Source organism: Anser anser, assembly GCF_964211835.1.
Source record: "Anser anser genome assembly, chromosome: 3".
In the NCBI taxonomy this organism is placed as follows: Eukaryota; Metazoa; Chordata; class Aves; order Anseriformes; family Anatidae; genus Anser; species Anser anser.
Window position 1 is genome coordinate 69,144,070 of NC_139722.1, and position 26,267 is coordinate 69,170,336.

The window sequence follows — 26,267 nt, forward strand, 5'->3', positions numbered from 1 at the left end:
CATCTACTATTTCAGCCTTGTGACTCTGTATGCGAAGTCTAGTTCTATCCCAACTCCATTCCTGTCTTTTTTAATTTTAGACAAGATAATAAAATAGGAAGCATGTTTTTTTCCTCATGACATATAAAAGACACTAATCTAGATCCAAATCTCTACAAAATCTGGCAAGGAGTGTGACATATAGTTTCTGTTTCCTTATCTGATAAATCACAATTGTTTTTAATCCTTGGAACATGATTAAAACAACAGCTGTTAAAAGAAAAAATCCCACAATATATTACTTACAACCATCTCAATATGGTCTCTGCAGGGACAAAAACCATTTTCAGAGAGAGTCACAGGCATGCCATGAACATCTTATTCCTGTAGATTTGGAATGATATCTCAGGCATTTTTTAGCTTCAGTTTATTTGATCTAAAATGGGAAGGGGAGGATTCTACTACAGAAAACTCCCACAACTAATGAGGCCAAAAAGTAAAAACAATTGCAAATTATCCTTGTACACTTAAAATCCAATAGGGTTTGGTAACAGGAAAATTAGCATATCTCTATTTTTATTGCAGGTATGTTTTGGATTCTCATGAGACCTATTGAATAAGTTTAGCTGGTCTTACTTTATATTTGGATCCTTGGTAACTGAATGTAAAGTTTGCACAGAGCTGTAGTGTATTTATCCACACAGTTACCCCCCGTAAAAGAAAGTGCCATTTATTTTGTTAAAATATCATATAAATCTTTAACATCAGCACTCCAACAGAATCCCTTTGTTGCCTGTGAACTACATTCTCATGCAAAATAAAACCAAGTTATGTTACTCTTTCATTTATTGATATGGAGCACTGATATGTGCTCGTTGGGTTGCTTATATTCTAACATCATCCATACTCTATATTATATTCATCCATTTTATATTCAGATGGGTCAACAAAGACAACTTATTCTGTTGCCCTACATTTCTTCAGCCACACTTTAGAGTGGGGAGTACCTGTGTTATTTATAACAAAGGAAGTCCAACTATTTCAATAATTTGTAACTAAACTAAAATCAAGTCTGTGAGAGATATATAATCTTACACAAAGAATGCAGACAATGAGAGATCTTCTAGAGCTGTTACTAAATTATTCCAGCAGATAATTGCCATTCTAACTCAGTGATTTTTTTTCTCTTTTTTTCTTTTTTTTTTTCTTTTTTTTTATAACCCTGAACTAGTACTAATACTTCCACAAAGTTTTTTAATAGTCTCATTTTGGAAATAAATTATATCACTTCATGCACTTCCAATAGAGTTATTATTTAAGTCATTTTACACAGTTCTGTGTAGTTTGATTTCCACTTCTCCAAAGAGAATTCAAAGGATAAACTTAACCTGCAGAAAGTCTGAAAGTTCAAGTGAGTGAAATTTATGGAATAAGTTTGAATCAATAGACCCATACAAGTTAAAAGAGGTTACAAAAACATATTTTCTTTCATACCCTCTGAAACCAAATGAAACAGTTACGCACTTTCCTGATGGACACAAAAGCATGTCCTCTTGTTATTTGTAAATGTCAAACTCTTTTCTTTTTCTTCCTCTTTTTTTTTTTTTCCCCTAGTGGATATAGTGAATATTTTGAACTGCTGACAGGCCAAGCACTGAGCTAGGAATAATGTTTGCAAATTAAATATTCCTGAAATACTTGCAACATGAAATACTCTTTAACTTTACTTTGTTGCTTGATGAGACACAACAATCAAATATAATATTCCAGAGGAAGTAAAACACCATTAAAGCTAATAATACAGGTTACATCAAGTACAGTCTCCAAGTGCTAGGAATTTTGTCTAGGATGGAAAAAGTTTTGGTCTTGGTGGAGGAAGAACCCATAACCGTTTATAAAATCAGATAACAATAAGTGAGAGTTCTCTACTTTCTGGTAAAGTATGCTGCTCAACTTCAGAAAGGCTTTCAATATAGCCTGGGAGTAACATTTCATATGTCAGCTATCTATAGTTTAGATTATGTCAGAAAACTGATCTTGGGGAGTAACTACCAGAATTCAATGTTACAGTGGAAGCTGATATTGAATGAGGCTTCATATTGTCTCTCCTAGATCAAGTCCTTCTTCAGAAATGGGTAATAAAACCATATTTATTTCATTAAATGTTATTCACTGGTAGATGATCTTTATGTGTGTTGTAAGAACAGAGGAAAGACCAGACTTCTCTGCTAATCAGACAGAAATAAATCTGAAATAAATGGCAGGAGTCCACAGGAGTCTACAGAATAAGAGTTCAAAATAATCGTGGCAAACTGGTCAAGCATAGCACATGGGGAAGGAAAAAAAAAAAAAAAAAAAGAAAACAGAGCAAAAGCAAAGACCAGTAAAAATCATTGCATTAAAACAGGAATAATCAGATGCACAAAACAAGTGGTTTCTTCTGTAGAAAAAAACAATTGAGTTTATTCTGCATCACACACTGATTGCGTGAACAGTGTCATGCTTTGATAAATAAGGCAAATATTACAGTGGGACAGAATAGAACAACATAGAGGAATACCATTGGCTAGGTATGTAAGATAATCCTATTGCTTTGCTCAGCATTGGTAAAGCAACATATAGATAGAAAACATACCTCAAAAATAAAAATAAAAGAAAAAGCGGGACACAGTACAGAATCTCCAAAGTATCACAGAATCACAGAATGGTTAATGTTGCAAGAGAAGTCTGGAGGTCATCTTGTCCCACTCACCTGTTCAAACACGGCCACCACGAACAGGTTGCCCAGAACCATGTCCAGATGTCTTTTGCTTATTTCCGAGGAGGGAGACTACAAGCCCTCTGGGCAATCTATTCCAGTGCTCAGTCATCCGTACACTAAAGAAGCATTCCCTGATGTTCAGAGGAAACCTCCTGTGTTCCAGTTTGTGGCCATTGCCTCTTGTCCTGCCACTGGGAACCAATGTATAAAGCCTGGCTCTGTCCTCTTTGCACTCTCTCCTCAGGTTTTTACATACATTGATGAGATACCCCCTGAGCCTCCCATTCTCTAGGCTAAAATGTCATAGGAGAGATGCTGCAGTCCCATAATCAACTTCATGGCCCTTTGTTGGACTCTCAACAGTATGCCCATGTCTCTCTTCTACTGAGGAGCCCAGAACTGGACAAGTAGAGCAACTAGATTAGAAAGCTAGATAACAAAACCTATGAGAAAAGGTTGAACAAACTGGGTTTATTCAGGTTAAGTAAAAATAATGTATCTTTAACAGTGTGGTAACACTCTTTGGTGCTCTACAGGCTGTTGAAGGGGAAAAGAGAACAATTTTATTTTTATTTCTTTAATTTTTCCGACAGACAGGAAAATAAATGATGAGCTTAACCTGCAGGAAGGAAGATTCAAATTTCATAGTAGCTTTCGGAGATAAGGAGAGTTAAACAATGGATCAGGGTACAAGTTTTAAGGAAGCAACTAAACAAACATATGTAAGGAGTCAGCAATAGTTGATCCTATCACAGGACAGAAAGATGGACTAGGGCTCAAGGTTCACTGCAGCCCAATGATTTGCTTAGACCATGAAAAATAAGGAAACATCTTGGATGCAATCATCTTAAATCACTGTCATATCTACGCTGTAGCATTTAAAACTCACTGGAATACTACCACTTTCAAATGTCATTGACTAGGAAAAAAGAAGTTACTTACTTTTTACACTTACTTTTTAACAGCCAAGTTTCTGTAACAAGATCACCATTAATTAGGATTCTGATATTCAAAATACGCATTAGGAAGCAATGACCAGAGCATGTATTTAACTCAAGAGGCTCTAGAAAATATATACTAAAAACACAAAAATAAAACAAAAGAAGTTCCAGATGAAGCTGGCTGATCACAGGTGATTAGGACTGTCACAATGATTCCTAAACCCTTCTGGTGTTTCCAAATACACATTTTCTGGACTTTGAACTTCTAACAGTCACCTACCTCTCAAACTGGAACTGAGTATTTTCCACCCTGACATTAGATACTGGTCTGCAGTCCCTGTTTATAGGCTGTGTTTGCCTCTGCAAGTCCCACTTAGGCTTATGTCCTATAGTTTTGCTCTTTCTACTGATAACTCATAGAATCAGCATACAAGCAGTCTTATTAGGGAGTTTCTGTCTTCTTGGCTGCAGGATCAGTACAGAATTTGCAACTGTTATCAAGCAGATTACAAAAATACCATGAAAACAGAATGTAATAATGGAAAGTTATAGGGAAGATTTCATAACACCCCCCTCAAACTGGCAATATTTCAGTTGCTGCACTGCAGCATTACTTAACCATCCACTTATTAGGCATGCTTTACCAGAGAAAGTCTTCTCCTCAACTCAGATGAAAATATGTGTCTTACTACCACTCCTAGCACTAAAATTTGAACTACATACTTTGAATAGAGCACAGCTCTATCACTGTGAAGCTAAAACAATTGATAACACTCCAAGACTACTGCCAAAACTCTCCTACTTGATGTTCACAAGGCATAACCATTAACTACAATTGATGTTCAAGACACACAACTAAAATACTTTCCAGCTTCAAGAATTCCTGCACTTCAAAGACCACTATATCTCTGTGATTCAAGACACTAATGGCAATCCTCTGCAATTCCTCAGCATGGCAATTCATACATTCTCATTTGCCAGCCTATTCTTGCCGGGCTGGTACTGCTTTGCATCATGCAGTAATTCTTAACTAAATATTTGTGAAACTTTCCAGATTTTTGTCTGAATATACAGCTGTGAGGAAAAGGCAGAGAAGGTGCACCTGAAAAAAAAATCAGAAGAGTTTATGACAAAAACAGGAAAATATAAATGGGGATTTCTAAGATACTTTGGCAGTTCTCAAATCAATATATCCTTCAATGTAGAGTTACTGCTCAGTTTTCCAAATTCCTTTTCCCCCAGGGCAGGTTCTAAGCCCCTTAAATACAGGCATTTGTTGGATGCTAGTCAGAGATGCTAGGATTAATTTCTTCCTGTCCCTTTGGTGGCTATCTAAATAACAAGAGAATTAGAAGGAGGGGAAAAGAATGTGTGAGTCACAAGGGGATTTTTAATTTTTAAATGGCATTTGTAAGGCTGATTTTGAAACAATTCATCCAATTCTGATATCTAGATTTTAAAGAGGCTATTACAGGGGAATTAGAAAAGGTCTAAAGACAAAGGAAGTGATTCAGAAAATAGAAAGATATACAGTGAGTGACTCAAGCACTTTTGTTTACTTAAGATATCAAGGTGATTTGACTGTAACAACTTAAGTTGTAAGAACCTCCCACAGGGAGGAGATACTAGGTACTAAGACTAGTTTGTGGATGTGATATAAAAGCCAAAGTAATTTAAGGTAAATAGATTTTTTTAGCAGGTGGGAGGACATTAGAATAAACAATCATCATAGGAAAGCTCTTGAGCCGACAGATCAAGGCTGGGCATCTTCTAAAAGATTTACTTCCATCAAGCTACTGGGCTCTGCACATAGATAGCATATAAAGTTTATATTGAGAAGAGACCAGACTTAATGATCTAATGGCCCCTTTTGATCTTAAAATCCATAAATATTTTAATAGAGAAGTACAGCATGCTGTGATGTGACTGCTTGTTATGCCTCTGGATTCAAGTCAGTTGACCAAGTACATTCCTGAAGGCTACATATGCTGGGCAAAGAATAAAGCACTCTTCTATCACCAAGCAACACACTGTTCTTGGTGTCATATGATTTTTTCCTCACATAAAACTTTATACATTAATATCAGTCTGCACTGTGTTTTTCTCAAAACAAAGTCCCAAATCACTTTTGTGACATAAACTAACAAAATGGACTGACATTGGAAATTTCAGCAGGCAGTTGAGATTTTCACCAACCATTTACTATTTAAAGAAAATTGAACAGTTGCAAATATTGAGAGACAAGTACTAATTCAGGTTGCCTTCTAAGCATTAACTGTTGGGGAAAAAAAAAATTGGCATTTAAATTTCACAAAATATCTCCAGAACCATTCCAAACGCTCTAGATAAAATTAAAAATGAAGCTATCCATCTCCATTTCTGGTAAGGTCCAATGTAGATGTGAGTTTTCACAAAATTTTAGTAGTTACTTATGCAAATAGGTAAACCAAACATATCACTGAAGGTAACATTACACGGTGAGGAAAACAGACTACCCCATACAGCTCATTCATGTCTGTACTCACTCACTTTTTCCTGTGGTTCTATTAAGAACCATATAGTAGTTTTGACTACAATGTATTAAGAACATCCATCTTCATTATGGCAATTCTCCTATGAAATCTCTAACGTGAAACATAAAAATAGCCAGTCCACTCCGTATCTATACATATATTGGAAAATACAGGACAGTAAAGAACAAAAGTAACACGGTCCTTCGGCATTTAAAGACATTCTATACACAAAAAGAAAAATAATTGCTGAAAAAGTACTGTATTGCTTTTGTTTATTAAAAAAAAAAAAAGTCCTATTTGCCTCAATACAGTTAAATCATATGATTCCCAGAAAATTCTTTACCCTTTTTTAGGAATATATGTCATATATACAAGGGAGATAAAATATTTACTCCACACAGTCTTCTACAAATTAGTAATATTTGTTCCTAGATATCCAATCACAATCTCTTTAAAATTATTACCATATGAAAGGTAAATGGCATGTTTTCGCATGTATATTCAGTCTAAAAATAACTGACATTCCTGTAAATTGGATACACATCCAATGAGAATATGTAATTGCCAAAGCAGACGTCTTTTCCAAATCCTGCAGGAAATACAAAAACTCCCTTAGTTCATCAAGACCAGGCACCTATGACTTTAAAATCCCTTTAGAGGGCTTTTTATACCATCTGTGATCAAAAGATAATAATTCTTTCACAAGTATTCAAATCCTTGGATTATTTTTTTGATATTAGTGGATGTCATTTCTTATGACAGCTGTTGTCCAAAAAAAGATGTGGATCAACTGGAGAAAGTTCAGAGGAGTGTAACAAATGGGATCAGAAGTCTAGAAAACATGTTCTGCAAAAAGAATTGTGTTTGTTTAGTCTAAAAAAAAAAAAAAAAGACTAGAAGACTCAGGAAAGATATGATAACAGTCTTCAACTATGTAAAAGGTTGTTACAGTAAACTTTCTTCATGCTCATGAGGAATAGGGCAAGAAGGAATGGGCTTAAATTAGAGCAAGCATGAGTTAATAAGAAAAGCATTTTATGGGACACTGAAAATTTAAGCTTTACATTTTTAAAGCCTACATACTTAAAAATTATATTAAGTATGTAAATGAAGCAAGAACTAAATTTACAAATTAGCATGTACTGTAGCACAAACAGATAACAGATCTATTGTTGAGGACTGTAAGATTTATACACATAGAGACATAGAGACTAGGGCAGAATTACCCAAAGTTTTTAAGTAGAGCCATGGAACTCAGTGAAACAGTCAGACTCATTTCTTCATCTCTAAAGGCCAAAATCTGAAGATCTGTTCCATACAGGTATTTGATAACTAACTCTTACTTTTACATAAGAATACTTCAATTTTGTTTTGTTGATGGGTCACCCACAAGCAAGTTACACTGGTACGAAATTAAGCAATTTATTCTGTCTACTTGGTATTGATCTAAATGATAAATATAAGCTAGGAAAGAAGACAACATTGTTTAAAAAAAGGGTGTTTTGGGTAAGATGACTTAGTTCAATTCGAGTTCAAGTACAGAATTCCAAAATTCTAGAAATAATTCTGATTCAGTCAGGGGACTTAAAATGAAAAAGCACTCAACTGGAGGAACTGTTGTCCCTACCTCACAAGTTTAAATATGTCATTCTGATGTTAAGTAAAAAGCATTTCATCCTTTCTCCCTCCAGTCTGGCTTATTATTGACCTCTGGCTGTAACCACTCTTTTCTAAAAATCACTTAGATGAATTTGGAAAAGCAGAAATACAAGTAACTATTAACTAATCACTGACATTCAAATCATTTCATCAATGTCTACCCTGCAGCCAATCTTTCACTTTTTTCTATAAGCTTGGAAAAGTTCTTGAGCTGAATGCTGGAAGTCTTATTTAACCCAACTCGGCAGTAGTCTTTCGACAAAACAGGCAATAATCACACCTAGTGATATAAGGTAAAAACTGGTTTTTGCTACGTTTACTTCAAAAAAAGAGCTACAGGAATTTCTGTATGTGTATATCACCTGGGAATGTAGAAAACTATAGAAACCTAACAAAAGCACAGCACTTTGCTAGTTTTCTAATTATTTGGAAAGGAAGAAATTTGTTTTATATTCATCTTCACAGTAATACTTAGATACTGAATAAGATATTCAGTAGAATCACACTTTGGTCTTACTCAGTTGTGTTGAAGAAAGCAAAAAAAAATAGCCATTCCATACATGCCAGGGATTTTAATCAAGAATTACCTTAGTCACAGTAATTAACGCTGTTTCTGTTCAATGTCCTCTAATCCAGTGGCCATTTTACACAGAACACTTTTAGCCACGACAAGACTGTGAACTATATCATTCTGTGTATAGTTCAAAGCCCTGCTTTACTGGGAGATGCAAATATTATTTCTTCAAGGATACATTCCTTTTTAACCTTGGGTCTCAAAAGACATCTCAGATCTGCAAGTGTCTGAGGGTTGGAATGAACCATTTTGCTAAAGGAACATTGAATTAAGATTAAGAAATCAACCAACATGAATTAATCTTCATCTGACTAGGAATTCTCAAAAACAAACAAAAAAAAAGTTTTGGTTAGGAAGTTAATCACAGAAAAGAGATATACATAGACTGAAAGAGTGATCATCTTGATCCAATATGGATTTTTAAATTAGATTTCTCACTACCTCCATAGTCAGACATACAGAAACCAAGATGAATACACAGAAGCTTTAATCTTCCCTCATTAATCTTGGGCTAAATAACAACATAATATATAACTGTTAGAAACATTCACCAAATACAGAGCAAAACGTATATGGGAGAGCACAGTAGCTCCTAATGAAAATCCAATAAATGTCATTGTCCTGGGCTCAGGCTGCAATCTCAGCTAGCTTCCTCAGGAGTAAACAGTTAAGGTGACTCACTTGAACAGCTTATTACCTTGAATACTCCTTTTGAAAAAAGCTTTGCAGCCCTCACAAGACCAGACCCCATAATGGTAGCCTGAAGCATAGTCGTTGCACACAGCACAGTACCGGGTCTCCTTGGTGGACTCCATGGATAGGCTCCCTTTCTCGTTAGTACTGGACATCCTCTCTCGGATGCTGTGACGCCTGCTATCAGAGCTTGGCCTGTTAAAAGCAAAAAAAAACAAACACAACTTTTTCAGCATTGTTAGGTCTCATCCACTCCTAAAGACTGAGAAAGAAAGAAGAGCACATCTAATTTTGAAACAAGAGATCACACACACACCCCCCCAAAAAAAAAAAAAAAAAACCTTGTATCTTTGTATCTCTTTCTTTTCTATTCTAATTGGAAAAGTGAAGAACTAATAAGATACAGAGAAATTCCTCACAAATCAAACTGATGTTATTAGGCACTGCACCTTGAAAAAAAAAATGCTATTTGATAAAGTAATCAGTTATTCTCAGGATATTACAAAAGAACAACCACCCCACCAAAAACAATAAAAAAAAATTTAAAAATGTGTACCTGCTCCTGTCCCAAGGGTTCAGCATGTCTGCAGTATCAGTAATGAGTCTGAGAATCTAAAGCAAAAATTGCCTAATATTTGCAACACAATTTGCAAGTCACTTTTGCAAGGCTATTTTCAAGGCTTATTGCCCAATTAGAAATCAAAACTTTCCTTACATTGTCAGAGGTATAAAATAATTCCTGTTCTCATTATAAAGCAATTTATACAAAAATGAAGCGTTTTTACCACTAGAAAAGTCAGAAAGCATTAAAAGCTCTTGCCAAAGAATTTCTGTTCTAGTAATATCCAGAGCCATATGTGCAGTATGTGCAATACTGAATGAAAACTGAAAAAATCTATAGCATAAATGGCAATCAATTCACATCTGGTAAGAGGTTATTACAGGTAGTTGCTACAGGCTTGGTAAACAGGACTGTGAGATGAGAGGATGTGAAATTACCAAGAGGAAGAGCAGTGATCTCTGAGATTGCTCCTGGAAGGTAAACAGCTCTCACATGACATGCTCTGCAGTAAGAGTCTGCACTACAAATTGTCCAAGACACAAATCCATTTGCGTGTGACAATATCATACAAGTTAAAGCATGAAGAATCCTCCTGTTTACAGTCATTACCCACTTATCATGCATGTTTTAATTGCTGGTTAGTAAACAGATGTCTCCTATCTCCCCTTGGTTCCAACCTTTTCTGAAACATGTTTTTGAACTAGGAAACCCAGGCTCTACTTCAGATTTCTCCATGTATACTTAAATTTGCCATATTCCCTTCTTCAGTGCAGAAAAACTTCCTGTGTTTTGATGAACTGAGGCATCTGGCACCAACAGCACCTCCTGCTCCAAACTAATACTCCCCTACAGCTTTCTGATGACTCTTACACTAAACCGTTCTCTTTCATCTAGGCAAAATTCCCCAAAACCTCCTGCTACAGTCTATCTCCTGAAAGCTTTACACCAGACAAAGCCACCCATACGATCTCATGTGAGCTGCCAGCCATCCTCTGGAAACTTTTTATATATACTCTCTGTCCCAAAATATGATATATTTGCATTTAACAGTTTTGCATGAATAACAGTTATTGGAGAAACAAATGGCTGTGCCATGTTAGACAGCACAATCTATTACTGGCATCATTCAGCAAATCCACATTTTTAAAACCAAAAGTTCTTTAACAAACTTTATATACCAGCTAATTTTGGAAATTTATTTTAACATTTTTGTTTTCCTTAGGACCCGTGCAAGATGGAAGAAACTGCAAATGAGGAAATGCTGACATGGCACAACCCTGGTTCTTAGTGATGTGGGAAAACCAGAGAATCTCAGAATCTGACAACATGAGTTTACCAAAGTAGGAAGGAAAAAAATAATAATAATAATAATAAAAAAAAGATAAAATCATTGCCTATTTCCGATGTTAAAATGTGAAAAACATATCATTAATAAATCATTATATATGCAACACCTACATATTATGTGTAAATACCTTTCCAAACCTGCCAAACCTAGATAGTTTTCTTATTTTTCTCCAGGTCTGAATCTTCTTTTGAATTTGCTTTATCTCAGTGCCTCACTTAATTGACTCTTTTTTTCTACTGAGCACTGATCAGAGATGTTTCTCATATTCTCTACCCCATTCCCTCTTGCCTGCAGCTAGATCACTTAATCCATCCCTTTAGTACAAATTTAAATTAACCAAGATGAAGCATTTTTAAAAATATATATTTAGGTGTGTATAACTACAAGAATATTTTAAATATTACAATTTAAAGTAAAAGAGCAAGCAAGCAGATAATTGCCAATATAATTTTACCATCAATAAACTATTCTGGTAGTCATACATGACTGACTACCTCATAGATATTCATAAATGTGGATCTTTTCTTCAAAACTGCTACAAATACGCATGTTACAGGGTTCCCAAAATAATATTCATATCAATAAGAAATAAAAATAAAAGTCTAAGTTTTAAATTAACTTTAAAAAGGACATTAAAATGCTAAAATGGAGAAAATCTCAAGTTCCAAAACAAGTGCATTTCTGTGGACATGTAGTACCTTTCCAACACCACCCACTTTCTGAAGCAATCCTAGCTGGATACAAAACAAAACACTTCAACCAATAGCTAAAACCAAAATAGAGTAAAGAAATACCAAAGAATATCAGTCATCACTTCATCCAGATTATTCAAATGCTCACCTTTTCAAACTATTTGTTTTCACTCAGATCAAGACTAGGCTAACAAATATATTTTTATTAAAATGTCATTTAAGAATAATAAAAAATGACTGAAAATTTTCCTGGAACAACAACAACCAAAGTGCTTCTCCTATCTAGAATGGATAAGAAATTTCACCCAAAAAATTGTAAAGTACAAAAGAAAAAAAAAATAAAAGCTGCATAAACAGTAACAAAGAAGATGTAGTATTTTATCATGCTGCCTGAGGGTAGTCTACTCCACAGACTGTCAGTCACAGAATCAGAGACATATTTTCAGAAGCAATCTAGAGGCAGAGGCATGTAAGACAGTTTGCTTCCTGTAAATACACAGAGGATCAGTGGTGCAAGGGATCACAGAAAAACAAGGGAATAATACCACTGCTCACGACTGCCAATAATACCCCTGCATTTCATAGTTGACTTAGACGTCCATTGCCTTTCTCCTCACAAACTTGTTATGTTGAAAGACCAGTGTAAATCTTTTGATGATGCAGATCTTCACAAAATAAAATAAATCCAAAGGACTTTGCCAGCTTCCACACCCCCACACCCAGCAAAATCCATGACACTCAAGTACCACACCGAGGCAAACTGGCCTTGCAAAATCATCATGTTCAGGCTCTTGTGAACCACAGCAGAAAGCAAATTAGAAAACCCCTAGCTCCATCCTCACCAGAAATAACCAGTTTCCATTTAAACCATGGAAATGAGACCTGGTAATAGACTTTGTGTTATCACAACTGTAGTACTTATTCAAAGATATGAGGAGGCAACCCTTTGGGAAAAGAGGATCCCAATAACTCAGAGATTGCTAAATTGAAACAACATCTCAGATTTCATCTGGAAGTCAGCTGCTAACTAGTGCACATCACAGACCACTGACGCTGTGTCTTGACAAAAAATAACAATCTGCTCTTCATCCAGTTTTCAGTTAGGTTTCAATGGTTAGCCTTCTGGAGAACATAGTGCAACAACCCAACCCAACTTTAATAACTTTGGCAAGACTATCCTTCCCAAAATACAATAGCAGAACCTTTTCAACAGTTTCCTTTGTAATCTATGCAAACAGTAAAAACAACAAAAAAAGACCAGAAGTTCTTGTCAACTATTTTTAACAAAGAGAAACATATATCAAAAAAGAAAGAAAACCGAAGATAAAGCTCTCCATCCAAGGCCCCCAGCAAAGCAGAATAGATTAGAAAGCAAAAAACCTCAGGGAGCACATGATTTACTGCTCTTTTCCAAATGTAATAATACAGCGGACATATAAAATGGAAAGACCTTCGGAACCTACAGAGCAGGACAAGCTCTTCCATGCTCACTTTTATGTTTTCCACCTATGTCACATTGAATCTGCTCTTCAGTAAATTTGTTTGCAAACAAAATTCTGCTTTAAACATTCATTGATCATCCAGGACTCTAAAGCAGCCAAGAGATCTTTAACCCCATGTTGACTGTAAGGTAAAAGGAATGTGTACATGTTGCAATTAAAGTTTTGTAATGTAAACTCGCTTTTTGCATCATAACACTGACTGGGAGGCAGAACGAATTTAGATCAACTCACAGTACACAATACAGCCAAGATTGAGGTAAGGTCCAATTTATTCATAAACCCAGCTTTCTGTGAAATCAAGAAATTTCATAGGAGGGGAGGTTCTTAAGGGGTCATTTTTTTAAGCTGGTAAAGGAGACACCCTGATAAAGATTAGTTTTCTGAATTTAATTTCTGCAAGAAAATTTAATCTGCAGATGCTAATTTTTTTTCTTACCAGAATGGACAGAAATCCCCAGTGTGAAAAGCCTCAGAAACAATGTTCAGTTCAAATGCAACCAAGGTCTAGCAGGAACAATGCTTTCCACACACTGGGCTTATTCTAACAATATTATGTTATTCAGTATGAAATTAATTAACTTGTTTTTAGAATGTGAATCTCCATATGGTGCAAAATTTTTATAAAAGATTATTTACCAAGAATTAAATGCTTGAAGATTCTTAAAAGACATCTCAAGGAGAAGTACTGCAGTAGGAACAACCAAATATACAAACAGAAAATTGCACATAAAGTGCCTCAAAAATGTACTCTCAGAAAATAGCTCCAATGAATCTGGAAAAAAAATGTTTTCAAAATGAAAATGTTGGCTCGAAATGAGTATCCCCAAATGTCTAGGGCTGTAATTTAGCTAAATACAACTTGAAGATGGAGGGGAAGTAAGGTGGGGGAGGGGGGAGGAGAGAGAGAGGGAGAGAGGGAGAAAAAGAGGTGTCACGTGGAGTTAAGTATCCGACATGGAATCACAGGATATGTTAGGTTACACAGGACCTCGGGAGGTGGCCCCAAACCAGACCATTGTTGGCGTGTGATGGGTTACAGCAGTGAGGTTGGGTTCTAGCAACGGGACCTGGAACCAGCAGCAATCTTTGTCTGAGCCTCCACTGGTGATAAAGTTTGGCCAATTCCTAGTCCATGGCTTCCCCAAAACAGGATGATTTCTTCTATGCTGCCAAGGGGGAAGACTTCTGCACAGCTCTGACCTGAGCCATGACCTGGGGGAAGGTTATTCAGCCAGGCCAAACCCCCCTCCGTGAATGTGAAACTATTAAGTGGTGAGAGACGTCATGTTAATGCCCATGCCTGTGTCCTAGCCTGGTTTAGTTAACTAATATACTTGCAAGCTTTTCTTCTCCATTATCCTCAGGTTATTATTCCCTGATCATCTTCAAGTTAATATCTCTGTTTCCAGGTGAAAAAAAATAAGCTATAGAGTGAGAAGGATCAGAATGAAATTCAGGTCTCTGTAAGGATTGCAAATCAATGCTTTGATTTGATGGCTAAACTAAAATAACAGGAAAAATAGTTTGGTATTGTCCAGCAAATGGTACTGTTGCAGACAAGGTCTCTCAACATGAAAACAAAAACATATCTTATTAGGTCGTCAAAACTGCTTATTCAATGAAATCAAACATTTCCTTTGGTATTGGTTTAATCCTCTTTCTTCATCCTTAAGTCATGTTAATTTTAAAGTGAGTGACTGAAGTACTGTATTTGGATGTGCCAGAATTTATGATTTCATGTCTGAAAAAAATTATCTTACATTTATCTAAGGGTATTTGCAAAAGTCAATTTTAGCATCCTTTCAGTCCCTTAAACCTTCACTTTTTACTTTTTTTTTTTCTCAGATCTACCACTAATATCTTCAGACTGCATTAAAATCTAGTGAGGCATGCCTATGCACAGTCACCGTGCAGTCCGTGGCATCTCCAGCCACACTTTCCAGAGTTTCAGTTGATGGCAGAGTCAGGGAGCCCATTCAGATGCTTAATGCCTGAATTTGGATGTTTTCAATATTTAATTTTCCCATATTCTCATTCCCAGGATTGGTGTTCCATGTTTTAGAAATGTAAGCTAACTATTTTGCAGTTGATCCCCTTGACTAACAGAGAAGTTTGTCCAATTTTTCTGAACAATGTAGACAGTTTCCCTGGGGGTGGTGGTGGGGTGATTCTTTAAAAGGGGAAGGCACTCGATCTGTTTGACTGTTCAACAGGTCTGAAATTTGAATTCGAAACAAAACAAAATCTTTGGAATAAGCTAAAATGGATCTAGATCTTGTAAATACTTGGAAATTAGTTCTGTTTCACTCTATTTCTTAGTGCTGTTGGAATCTAAACTAAAACTCACAGAGTCATTCTCATTAGTCTTAAGTGAAGAGTGGTGTTGTAGCTGTATGTCACTGAGCAGTCCAGAACTCAAACAGCCCTGAAGCACTGGCAATTTTCTGTTTGTTTGTTTGTTTCTTATAAACAGAATGCTAATAATTTCTTGCTGTACATAAGGTGACTGCAGAAAGACCCACACACGTGCTTTAAGGCAATATACATTCAAGGAAGATTAAGATTTTAAATATAGCATATAGCTGAACTGCACCTTGCAAACACAACTGAAACCTACATTTATCCCTCCTGTACATATGTATATTATCTTTAATTGTATGAACATACTTTTCATGGGGCAACAGTTCATCAGTGCACAGGACAGTATTTATTAAATGAGCAGCTATTCTGCCTTTGTTTTTTTCCTAACCACTCAGCATCTGGTGCCTTACTATCAGCACACCATCTGAATTCAACTATAACATCAGAATTAATTTCTTTCCAGTATTTCCATGCCACTGTAGCATTTAAGTGTTTGACAACTGCTAATGAATGTACTTTTTTCAATACTTCTGTGAGTTGAAAGGATGAAAAATGAGGGTGAGAGAGATTAAGGTCAAAAGTATATACAGAGTCATATGCAAACCTGAGATTTTAAGTACCCACCATTAAATAGCATTTTATGTGTTCAAAGTGCTACTTCCCTTGTCTGCAGCTGCAATGGTAAATGTTTAACTCTTACATAAATCAGACTGTAGGACTTCCATTCAGCACAAAGAAAATTACAATACAACATAAGACTACTTGTGAAGAATTTGATTTTAAATATTTCTAAACTTCACAGAAGGATTTGTGGCAGAGTTAGACAAAGAATTCAGTTCTTCAGGCCAGCAATCAGCTGCCTTCACATAATAATATTTGGAATTTTTGTCTCATTCCTTTTTTTTAGTTACCGGTAATTGTGAGAAAGAGTAGATAATTTACAAACAGTGTCATATTTCACTACATAAGTATGATACATTCCAGAGTTGATCTTTTTCATATGCTGAGGTAGTTGTTCACTTATGATTATCCTGTAATTATGAACATTATAATAATAATCATATTAGAAAGTGGAAGCACGAAGTTGGTCAAATAAGATTTGCACAGGTCCTTTCAATTTGGACTTATTAAAAATACACGTTGCAAACCGTTTTTTCTGTGTGCAGCTTCTCACCTTCTGAAGAGGACATTGAGAGGAAAAAAAAAAAAGTATCCTTTTGCTTTGTGTTTAAAGTCACAGATAGCAGGTCTGGAACATACTGGCGTACCTCTCACTTGCCTCAATGCAGGAGGCAACAGCAAGAGAAGACTCTCACTCACTACCCGAGCAGCAGAGGAAGGATACCAGTGATATTTGCTAACAGATGTGAATAGTGACGCTGCTTCAGGTTAGATGAAGTAAAATATAGAAAATACACAGAGGCGTATGCCATTGCTGCCAGTGACTATGTCTGCCTAGTCTTTCTGCAGCTGTTCTTTTTTCAAACACTCTTGCCTGATCTACAGAGCTCCTCTTTTCCCATTCTTACACTTACCTCTACCTTTTCATTCCAGTATCAGCCTTCTTGTCCAGAAAGAGCAAATTCCTCTCATCTGGTGCCTGGAGTGACTCCCCTGGCTACTTCTCCCATGCCCAGACTCCCCACAGGCTCCTCATGCAAAGCTCTCCTTCCCCCCTCCATTACTATTTATTTTCCTTGTGTCCTGGGCTGGAAGTTTCCACTCTTCTGCCTCTCTCTACACCCTTCACAAATGTCTGCCACAACAATGTTTCAAGTTGGTCTAAACAGAATTAAAATATTTTAATTAAAAAATATATACTTATAATACCTTTAAAACTATGAAATTTAATTTACATAAACAGCCTTGCCTTATGTGATTTGTACTTACATATTTTCTCCTCTGGACTAGGACTACCTCACTTACAATGCAAGCCCTCATCAAAGTAACCAGTCCCATTGGAGTCCCAGGGTTCTGTGCACTGGGATACTTTGCCATTGGGATAAATGGCAACTGGAACCATATCTTTAAAGTACCAATTGAGAGATGTCATAATAGCCACAAATTTGATAAATGACATAACATTTCTCCTTACCCTCCCCCCCCCAGTATTTCAGTTCTGAAATAAGAAAAACACCGTACTTTTATGTTTTGAAAACTATTGAAATCAACAAAGAAATCCACTTCCTGCAAAGTTCAGAGAACAAAATTAATCTTTTTCAATTTTCAAGGAAAAAAAATATTTTCCATAGGACTTTCATTTGGCAGACATACAAATTCTAAGAAATTTTGACAGAAAAATGCTTTGGTGTTTCAAACACCAAAACATTCCTTTTCATTAAATATACATTCAAAAGGAAATAGACATTTGTATGATATGCAAAAAGTAATAATAATAATAATAAATAAATCTACAGATGCATTGAGAGGGACAGTTTTGCAATTTCAACTACATGCCAGAGTTTCTACCAGCTGTCAAACTGCACTGCAGTCTTGATGTGAAAACATAAATAGACATACAGAAATTACAAACCCTGCAATCACTGTATACTAGCATTTGGTAAAGCTATCAGAATATCCCTTAAAAGACTGTATATCTAGACCTGCCCCACAGGTACTTGTTTTAACTTGTCTTTACAACCTTTCCAATGAATAAGCCTCTCTGTGCCTGTTTGGAGCTTCACTGCCTAATGTGCAGCCTACACCCTCTCTGCTGGAACTTAAGCTCGTTTGTCCTCAGCTATTTCCAGTTAGCCTGGAGAACAACTAGGTCGCTGCCCTCTCAATACAAATCTTCCCTTCCCAGGATTCCTGCCACATCTCTGCCTCCACAGATTCTCCTCTCTAATCCTCCCGTCCTCTTGCTCTCTCATAGGGACTGCACTTGCATCTGAGTGGACATGAAAGCCTCTGAAAGAGGCTTTGCCAGTCTCTCCTAAAACAGCATATTTATCTCTTCATCTGTCTTGGTATTAACAGAATAAAATTTGCCTTTCCTGCATACAACTACTCCGTTGACTTGTATTTAGTTTATGATCCTCTCTAACCCTTAGATATTTTATTGCAATACTTTTCCTAGTCAGTAATTCCCCAGTTATTATACTCGTACATTAGATTTCTCCTTCCTAAAGGCTGGGCCTTAGTGAATTTCAGAAATGTTTAATGTTTCAGCTTCTATTCCAGTTCTCTTACATACTTCAATTTCAAGTGGCCCATATACATATTTCTGCTACTTTTAACAATGGGCAGATACCATCTGCTTATTTAAAAATGAATGGTACTTTCTTTTTTTTTTGTTGGATTAAATTCTCTGCAAATTATTGTTTTGGTATATCTTTTTAATCTATGATCCCTGAGCATCCTCCTACTCGTTAAGGAATAGTACCTTTAAAATATATATTTTGATCCAATTTCCCAGGATCCAAAATAATGACCAAGTAATTTGCTCAGGGTTTCTATGCCCATTTCTACCTCCTGTCAGTTTGGTTGGGGCACTGTTTCTGACATTTTCTCTTTCATTCAATTAAGCAACCTCACAGACTCTGGTGTATAAAGTCATACAATCTGAGGAAATACCTTCATCCACTGCCTAAAAGCATGCCAAATTTTATGAAGAAGCTACTGACAGACAGAGTGCCTCAGGGCACTGCACAGATCTGATTTTCTGGCAGCAATACTGAGTTGTGTGGCGGTGTGGCTCTGGGGACAGAAGTGACAGGGGCCTGAGTGTGGTAATCAGCTGTGTGCAGAACTATGTCAAAGTGGAGGGTCAGATGGGCAAAAAGTCTGAGAGGGAAAGGACATCTCATTTTAGTGTAAACAATCTGAAGAATAAAATATGTTTGAAAAGCTGGAAGCATGGGGAAGAAAAAAAAAAAAGGTTCAGCAGACTATCTCTGGAGTTTATCTTCTGCTACTTTCACACATCTAGAAATATCTGGTCACCTTTGTTTCCATTACAATCATGCCAAGCCTCACAGACTAAGCTGAAAACTTGCACTACTACATTTCTTATATAATTCTTATAATTAAAATATGACTTTTAAGAAAAAGCTGAAGTGCAGCCTTTAATATAAAAATAACACATCATCCAAAACAAATCTTTTCTCTGAGTTTCACTGTTCCTAAGCAAACTTTCTTCAGAATTACTCATTCGCTACACTCATTTTTTGTTTCCTTTCTAATGTTTAAATGAACTACCACAATTCTAGCATCTGAAGAGAAAAAGTTAAATGCACTTAACAGATCAGAAAAGAGTGTTTCAGGAAATTCTGTCGGATTCCTACACTTACCTCCAGACTATTTCAAAGCTAAATGCCAGCAAAAACACAAGAATCAGTCATAAATCTTCCTTTACTATGCCTTTATAGGGATTTCATGGGCTCAAGTGTTCTTTTTATTCTTGGGCAAACCTTTTTTCCAAATATTTCAGATGCACACAATTACACTATAGTTTAGCCAATTACCCAGACCTTCTTTAAATTCCTGTAATAATCTTTCTATGACAACATTAAATGGGACCTTTTTAGAGAAAAACACTTGAAGGATATAAAAGTTCTCTCTCACACCAACTTCAAAAATGATATGTCAAATAAGAATGCAGATTGTATAACACATTACAATTTAGATAACACTGTTTTAAAATTCCAATCTAAATTCCTATCATTTCAAATACCAGTTTTTCTTAAAATGATGTTTTAAACTCAGAATATAACTTTAAGGTGTACACTTCATTTGCAAATGAACCCCTGAAATTAACCACTGTTATAGCCACATATGAGCCCAATAAATAAATTAGAGGGCTCTGGGCCACAGGAAAATAAAACTTGATAAAATAAAGGACTACCTGAAGTAGTGCTTTTAAATTCTTCAAAGTGTATGCAGACCTCTTGAACTAACTGATGTAAAGCATTGAGGAAGAGCTTACCAACCAAGCCATCTACAACACCCGGTGCCAGCTACTATCAAGAATAAAGGAAAAAGACTAAGCGGAGGTCCCAAGCCTCACGATGACATGACATAGGCAGCAAGAAAGGTGCTGGGCCACTTTGGAAAAATCTACGCAAAAGGCATAGCTAACACCTACATGTAAAAATGCTTCTGTATTTGCCTCAGAAGACATGGTTTATCCACAGCTCCATGTTTGTGCCCAAGTTGCTGGAGAGCAACTTTTTATACAGACAGATAATGATAGGACAAGGCAGAACAGTTTTAAACTAAAAGAGGGGAGATTTAGATTAGATGTTAGGAGAAAGTTCTTTATTCAGAGGGCCGTGAAGCACTGGAACAAGTTGCCCAGAGACGTTGTGGATGACCCATCCCTAGAGGTGATGAGGGCCAGGATGGATGGGGTTTTGATCAACCCGATCTAGTTGGAAGTGTCCCTACCCATGGTGGGTGGGGGTGGAACTGGATGTTCTTTAAAGTCACTTCCAACCCAAACCACTCTGTGATACAATGATACTATGGGAAAAAAAAACAATAAATAAATAAATAAATAAACAAACTTGGAACCCACCCCCTGTACTCTTTGGACTAACGGTGCACAATCTAGTTCCCAGTGAAAGTAAAAATAATTCCTAAATGTACAGACCCATTTGTGCTTAAGTCAGTTTCACCAAAACAAATTATTTGTATATGGTACCTGTATGATCCTAGTCATAGGAGCAGACTGACCAACTTGCAGACCATGGCTAGCCTGCAACATCAGCAGCAGATGAAAGCCAGCAAAGGACTGAAAAATGCATGTTGTGGTGCAATACTGGCCTGACAATCAAAAAGACAGAGGCATCAGTCCTAGCTGATGCCCCTCTACAAGCAATATGTTTCCCAGAAATTCAAATATGACTAATCTCTTGGAAGCTTGAAAGCATAACAAGTGTAACAGATGGGACAAAAGTAGATGATGTGCATATGGTTGAGTACTACCAATCACAGGACGGGTGACAAAAGCCTGACAGAAGGCAAACAAACAGCCAGTCTGAAAACATGTCGTACCTACCAACCATTGCATACAAGGGCTGTATCCCACCTACAGAGCTGAGCTATCAGGCCAACAAAATACCCATGCCTTCTAGCTTGTTACATAGCCTACTTCCATAGTTAAGAAAAATGAGTAACAAATTTTGTCAAGAGGTCTTGACCCTAGTAGGGGAAGAAGCAGTTTGTCCTTTCATTCAAAGTGGAGGCAGAATGGATGCACAGAAGTATGATGCCTCACAAAACTGGGGAAGCTTGCAAGGAAACATTGCTCCAGCTGAGGTGCTTGACTCATACTAGTCCTGTGGGAAGTGCTGAATTCAACCCTGCATCCCAATTCATTATTTGAAAATTAATGAACAGTAAACCATGTGATAAACAGATTGGACTTCGAAACAGAGAACTGAAGTCTGGCAGAGACATGTATAGCCTAGCAGTTATGAGTGTGCTAGCAAGGCCTAGTTGTTACATGTGTGCAACAGGGCCGTAAGGCCAGGCCATGTTGACCCACAATGAAATAAAACATAACTTATCTAAGACATTTGTCATAGAGGATCTCTGGAAACAGAAATTTACATATGCTAAAAATACAGCTGAAAGTATAAAAATAAGAAAATAAAATTAATAAGAAATAGATCTTGAACACTTTGTCATATAAAGGATACAATTTGAGACACCCCCACCAAACTGTTTTTTAAAGTGATTTCAAATTTCTTAGATCCTACAGCTCTCTTTCCCTTCAAGGATAATTGTTAAGTATTCAGCACCCACTTAGTATTCCCTAGGAACCACTTCTGAAAATTTGGTGTTAAGGGCTCTAAAGGCTGTCATTTTATTTTATGTTCAAGAAGCAGTAACTGTAAACTGCTGTCAAACTGGCTAGTCTTGCTCTCCCTCCATTTCTGGCCACAGACACTAAAAGCAAATCAATCCTACTCAACACAGTCATAAAACTTGAGCCAAGAAAGGAGGCCAAAAAATGCAGGGTGAAGAGAGAAGGGGCCCAACTCTGTGGTCATATTGGCGTGTTACTCAGGGAAATCATGATCAGAAATGTGACAGGGAAAAGTCCCTTCTAGTGACAGTTTTCAATTAGAACATACTAATGATTATATTACAACAGTATGAAATATTGAAATAGTGGATTGAAAAAATGGACTGTGTTCTTTCCCTCATTCCTCTATATCTTCCCTTTCCTGCATGCAGACTGCAGATCTGATCTGTTTTATTTTGTGTATGGGTGTCTCAATCATCACTGATAATTGAATAGTATATATAGAAATTTTTAGATATCTAATCTAAATTAACCCAAAGTAGCTAATTTATTAATTGAGCTTATTTCCATAGATATATTTGCATAAACTGATTGTTCAATCAATAGTAAGCAAAGAACTTATGGCTTATGAAATGTAGAACATATGTAGCCAACTGCACATAACATGTGTTTGCAAAACTGCCAGCTGTCATAGTTTGGGTAACATGCATCAGTGTGTGAGAAATCAAGCCTGTGAGAAACCCATACTATTGCCCTTTGTGTTGGTGATAATTTCTTTGCAAGACATTAAGAAGTTGCATTTTGTTTGGTAAATACATGTCATCTGTGTCATTTTTTATTCCTCGTAGTAGCAGAGAATAAGCACAAATGCCTCAGAGGTGCCACAACATAGCACCTCATTAAACTTCCCACTTCTTATTGACGGTAGACAGTAATTGCACCCTGCCTAATAAATTACAAAGGAAGGAAAAAGTCTATTAGATAGACAAATGCATGTAGAATAACATATACAATATTACGGACACAGCAGTCACACATTTGTTGTGACATTTATAAACATATTAGCTGCTCACAAGGGACATACATAATAGCAGTGTACTAGACACAAGGAACACCTACTGAATTTTTTTCCCAAATATGCATGCTTCTTATAAATAAAAGAAGAAAAAAAAGAAAAAAAGGAAAAAAAAAAAAAAACAGGTTTCAACTTCAACTTCTGTTTGTTGCACTTGTGGTGTTGGGACTGAGCAGCAGCCAACAGCTATAAGTCACCTGCCTTTAAAACAGCCTAACAGATTCTACATTTCTTCTGACCAAATTAGTCCCAAAAGTTTTCAAGACCCCAGATTCCAGATGTTACTATTCTAGAAAATGACCTGAATGAGCAACAGGTTACAACACAACCCCAAGCTCTCATCTTGGCTTAATGTGGTACAAAGATGACCAAAATTAAAGCTTCATTTACAAATGGTCTCTATATTCAAAATATTTAAAAAGCATATCTTTATAAGAAATTCAAAAGCATAAAAAGATTCAAAAGAAAAAAAACACATAAGCCATATTCCTGATTATTGTTCTCACTTGCTGATAAAATGTGGAAAACCATTTGCACTCCTAGCACAAGAGATCAACTCCAGTTCCATGTGCTTGAGCACACAGCCCAGAGGAATTAAACAATGCAGGTGTACACACAGCAGCAGGCACAGGAAAAGGTAAGTAGCTCTGCATCATGGGGCTTATAAGAAGACATGCTGCTGCACATGCTAGTGAGTCAGGAGGTGACAAAAAGACATAGAAGAAGAGAGAGAAAGAGCATCTCACCCCTGATATGACAGAGACCCCTGAGTATGCACAAAATCTGCCATACAGAACAGATTCTTGCTAAGGACCATCAAATCTTAGTTGAACTTACAGTGTAATAATAGGTCCCTGCACATAGGTTTTGGTTTAGAATTGATTCATATTCAGTGGGCCTTCCAACAAATGGTTTGGGTTGAGTTCAGGGTGACAGGAGACAGTTGTTAGAAGTCATCAGTTGGAATTCAGCTAAACCCCTCGATATATATTCTCAGACAAGAAATTAAATTGGCCTCAGGTTTTTTTCCTAAGAGTTTAAGGTGTTATTAATAAATAAATAAATAAATAAATATTATTTAAAGTTTAGCAACACAATTTTTTTCAATGCAATTTTTTTGTCCTTCAGAATCCATCTATTCCGCTTAAAAATACTCCAGAGTAACTACAAGGATGTAATAAAGTATCCTTGCTAAATTAATGAATTATAGCAGTTCAGTCTTTTGTTATGGATGGAATATATGCTCATAATTTATTACTTACCTCACATAATTAATTTAGGTAAAAAATACAGATTAAATGGGCTTATCTATTATGCAAAATCATATTTAATAGGAATTGCTCTAGTAGAGTGTTAATTCAGTTCAATATTAGACTGCAGCTGACCTAATATTAATCTGATTTTGTGTGTATCTGAATCTGTAAAAAACTTCAAAGTGATCTCAGATCCTCTGATTGCAAATATAAACTGATTTTTACCGCATCAACTTGTGCAAGACTGTTCATTCCACACAGCAGCTATGTACATGTCTAATGATAGAAACATAGCATCTCATGTCCTCAGAATATCCAAGGGCTAAACAGGAAGATAAAAAAGATTGAGAGTGCTGATAGTACCAAAGTAGATACCTAAGGACTAAAAGTAGCTCTTCAATTGATTGTTTCCCATGACAATTTTAGCATATAGCCTAACACGGACAAAAAAAAATCCTGGATGGCATACTCTGTACACCTCCCTGTTGCAGAAATACCTGTTGTAAACATTTCTCTATTGATTCCCATGTAATAATTCACAATATATAGTACATAAACCCCTATTCCTCAGGTATGCTGAGATGACTGAAGTGTAGAGTAAAGCTAGTGATTTCATTTACTAAGGATTGAAATATCCAACTTTCTTTTCAATAGATCTAAATTTCTTTTTTTATTTCAGTTTGGAATATGTTGGACTAACATATTTCTAGCATTATACCTTTTTTAGGAGTCTCACTTCTCACAAAAGCAGTCTTGAATATCTCTCATGCTCAGACAGTTAAAGCTACAATGAAATCTCTGATTCTTAGTCTTGGATTCAGAATTGGCCATATGACACAGGCCATATCTTTAAAAACAAAATAAAATAAAAAGTCCATTGATGTTATCACAAAAGGATCGAGAAGGCAGATGCAGACCTGGTAATTTCTCTGGGACAAGGAGATATTTCCCAAATAATATGGTGACAGGTCTACCTGTCTACCACCTCCAGTTTCTATTCATTTTAGGTTGCTGTGTGACTTAAACATGGCTCTTGGCAAAAGTCATGATCCTGAGCTGCTGGAGACCTGTCCTCACTTATTTCTCACTATATGTGTCCTGTCATAATCAAGACAACACATTTTGCTTAACTCTCCCAGGTTTTAGTTCTGGAACGACTTGGAAGGAGAGCAGAGATGTGAGGCCAGCCTCTTAAGCAATACTGCTTTCAGGTTGCTTGCCATTTCCTCACAGATCAACATTTGTTGACAATAAAGTGAATTAGATAGAGAGGAAATGAGGCATGTATGAGTCAGAAAATGGGTCATACATGAAAACAGCATGAAGCTATTAGTACCTAATGTTGCCATTCAATGAATAAAAAAGAAGCTGGTGCTAGATGTTCAGCAATGTTTTAGTTATTTTTGAAAATACACTCTTGGCCCTAGTAATTTTCTTAAATGCTTTCAAAAAAAGAGGTACAGAGAACAATTAATATTTTTAATGGACTGGCTTTTGTACTGAAACACATCTGTTCCTCTGAAGAGTAAGACCCTCAGTGCTTTGCTGAAATGAAACCAGGAAAATCCTTCATCATTCATTGTATGAACATACAATTCCA

At 36.3% G+C, this 26,267-nt stretch overlaps 1 protein-coding gene across 9 annotated transcripts in view; it reads right to left on the minus strand.

Annotated features, from left to right (window-relative positions):
* ESR1 (estrogen receptor 1) overlaps positions 1 to 26,267 on the minus strand; it is a 189,718-nt gene that overhangs the window by 75,964 nt on the left and 87,487 nt on the right. For all 9 annotated transcript variants that reach the window (XM_083830466.1, XM_083830467.1, XM_083830465.1 and 6 more), the window contains exon 3: positions 9,125 to 9,315. In XM_083830466.1, coding sequence (XP_083686592.1) covers positions 9,125 to 9,315 — 191 coding nt within the window. The remainder of the gene's footprint in view (positions 1 to 9,124; positions 9,316 to 26,267) is intronic.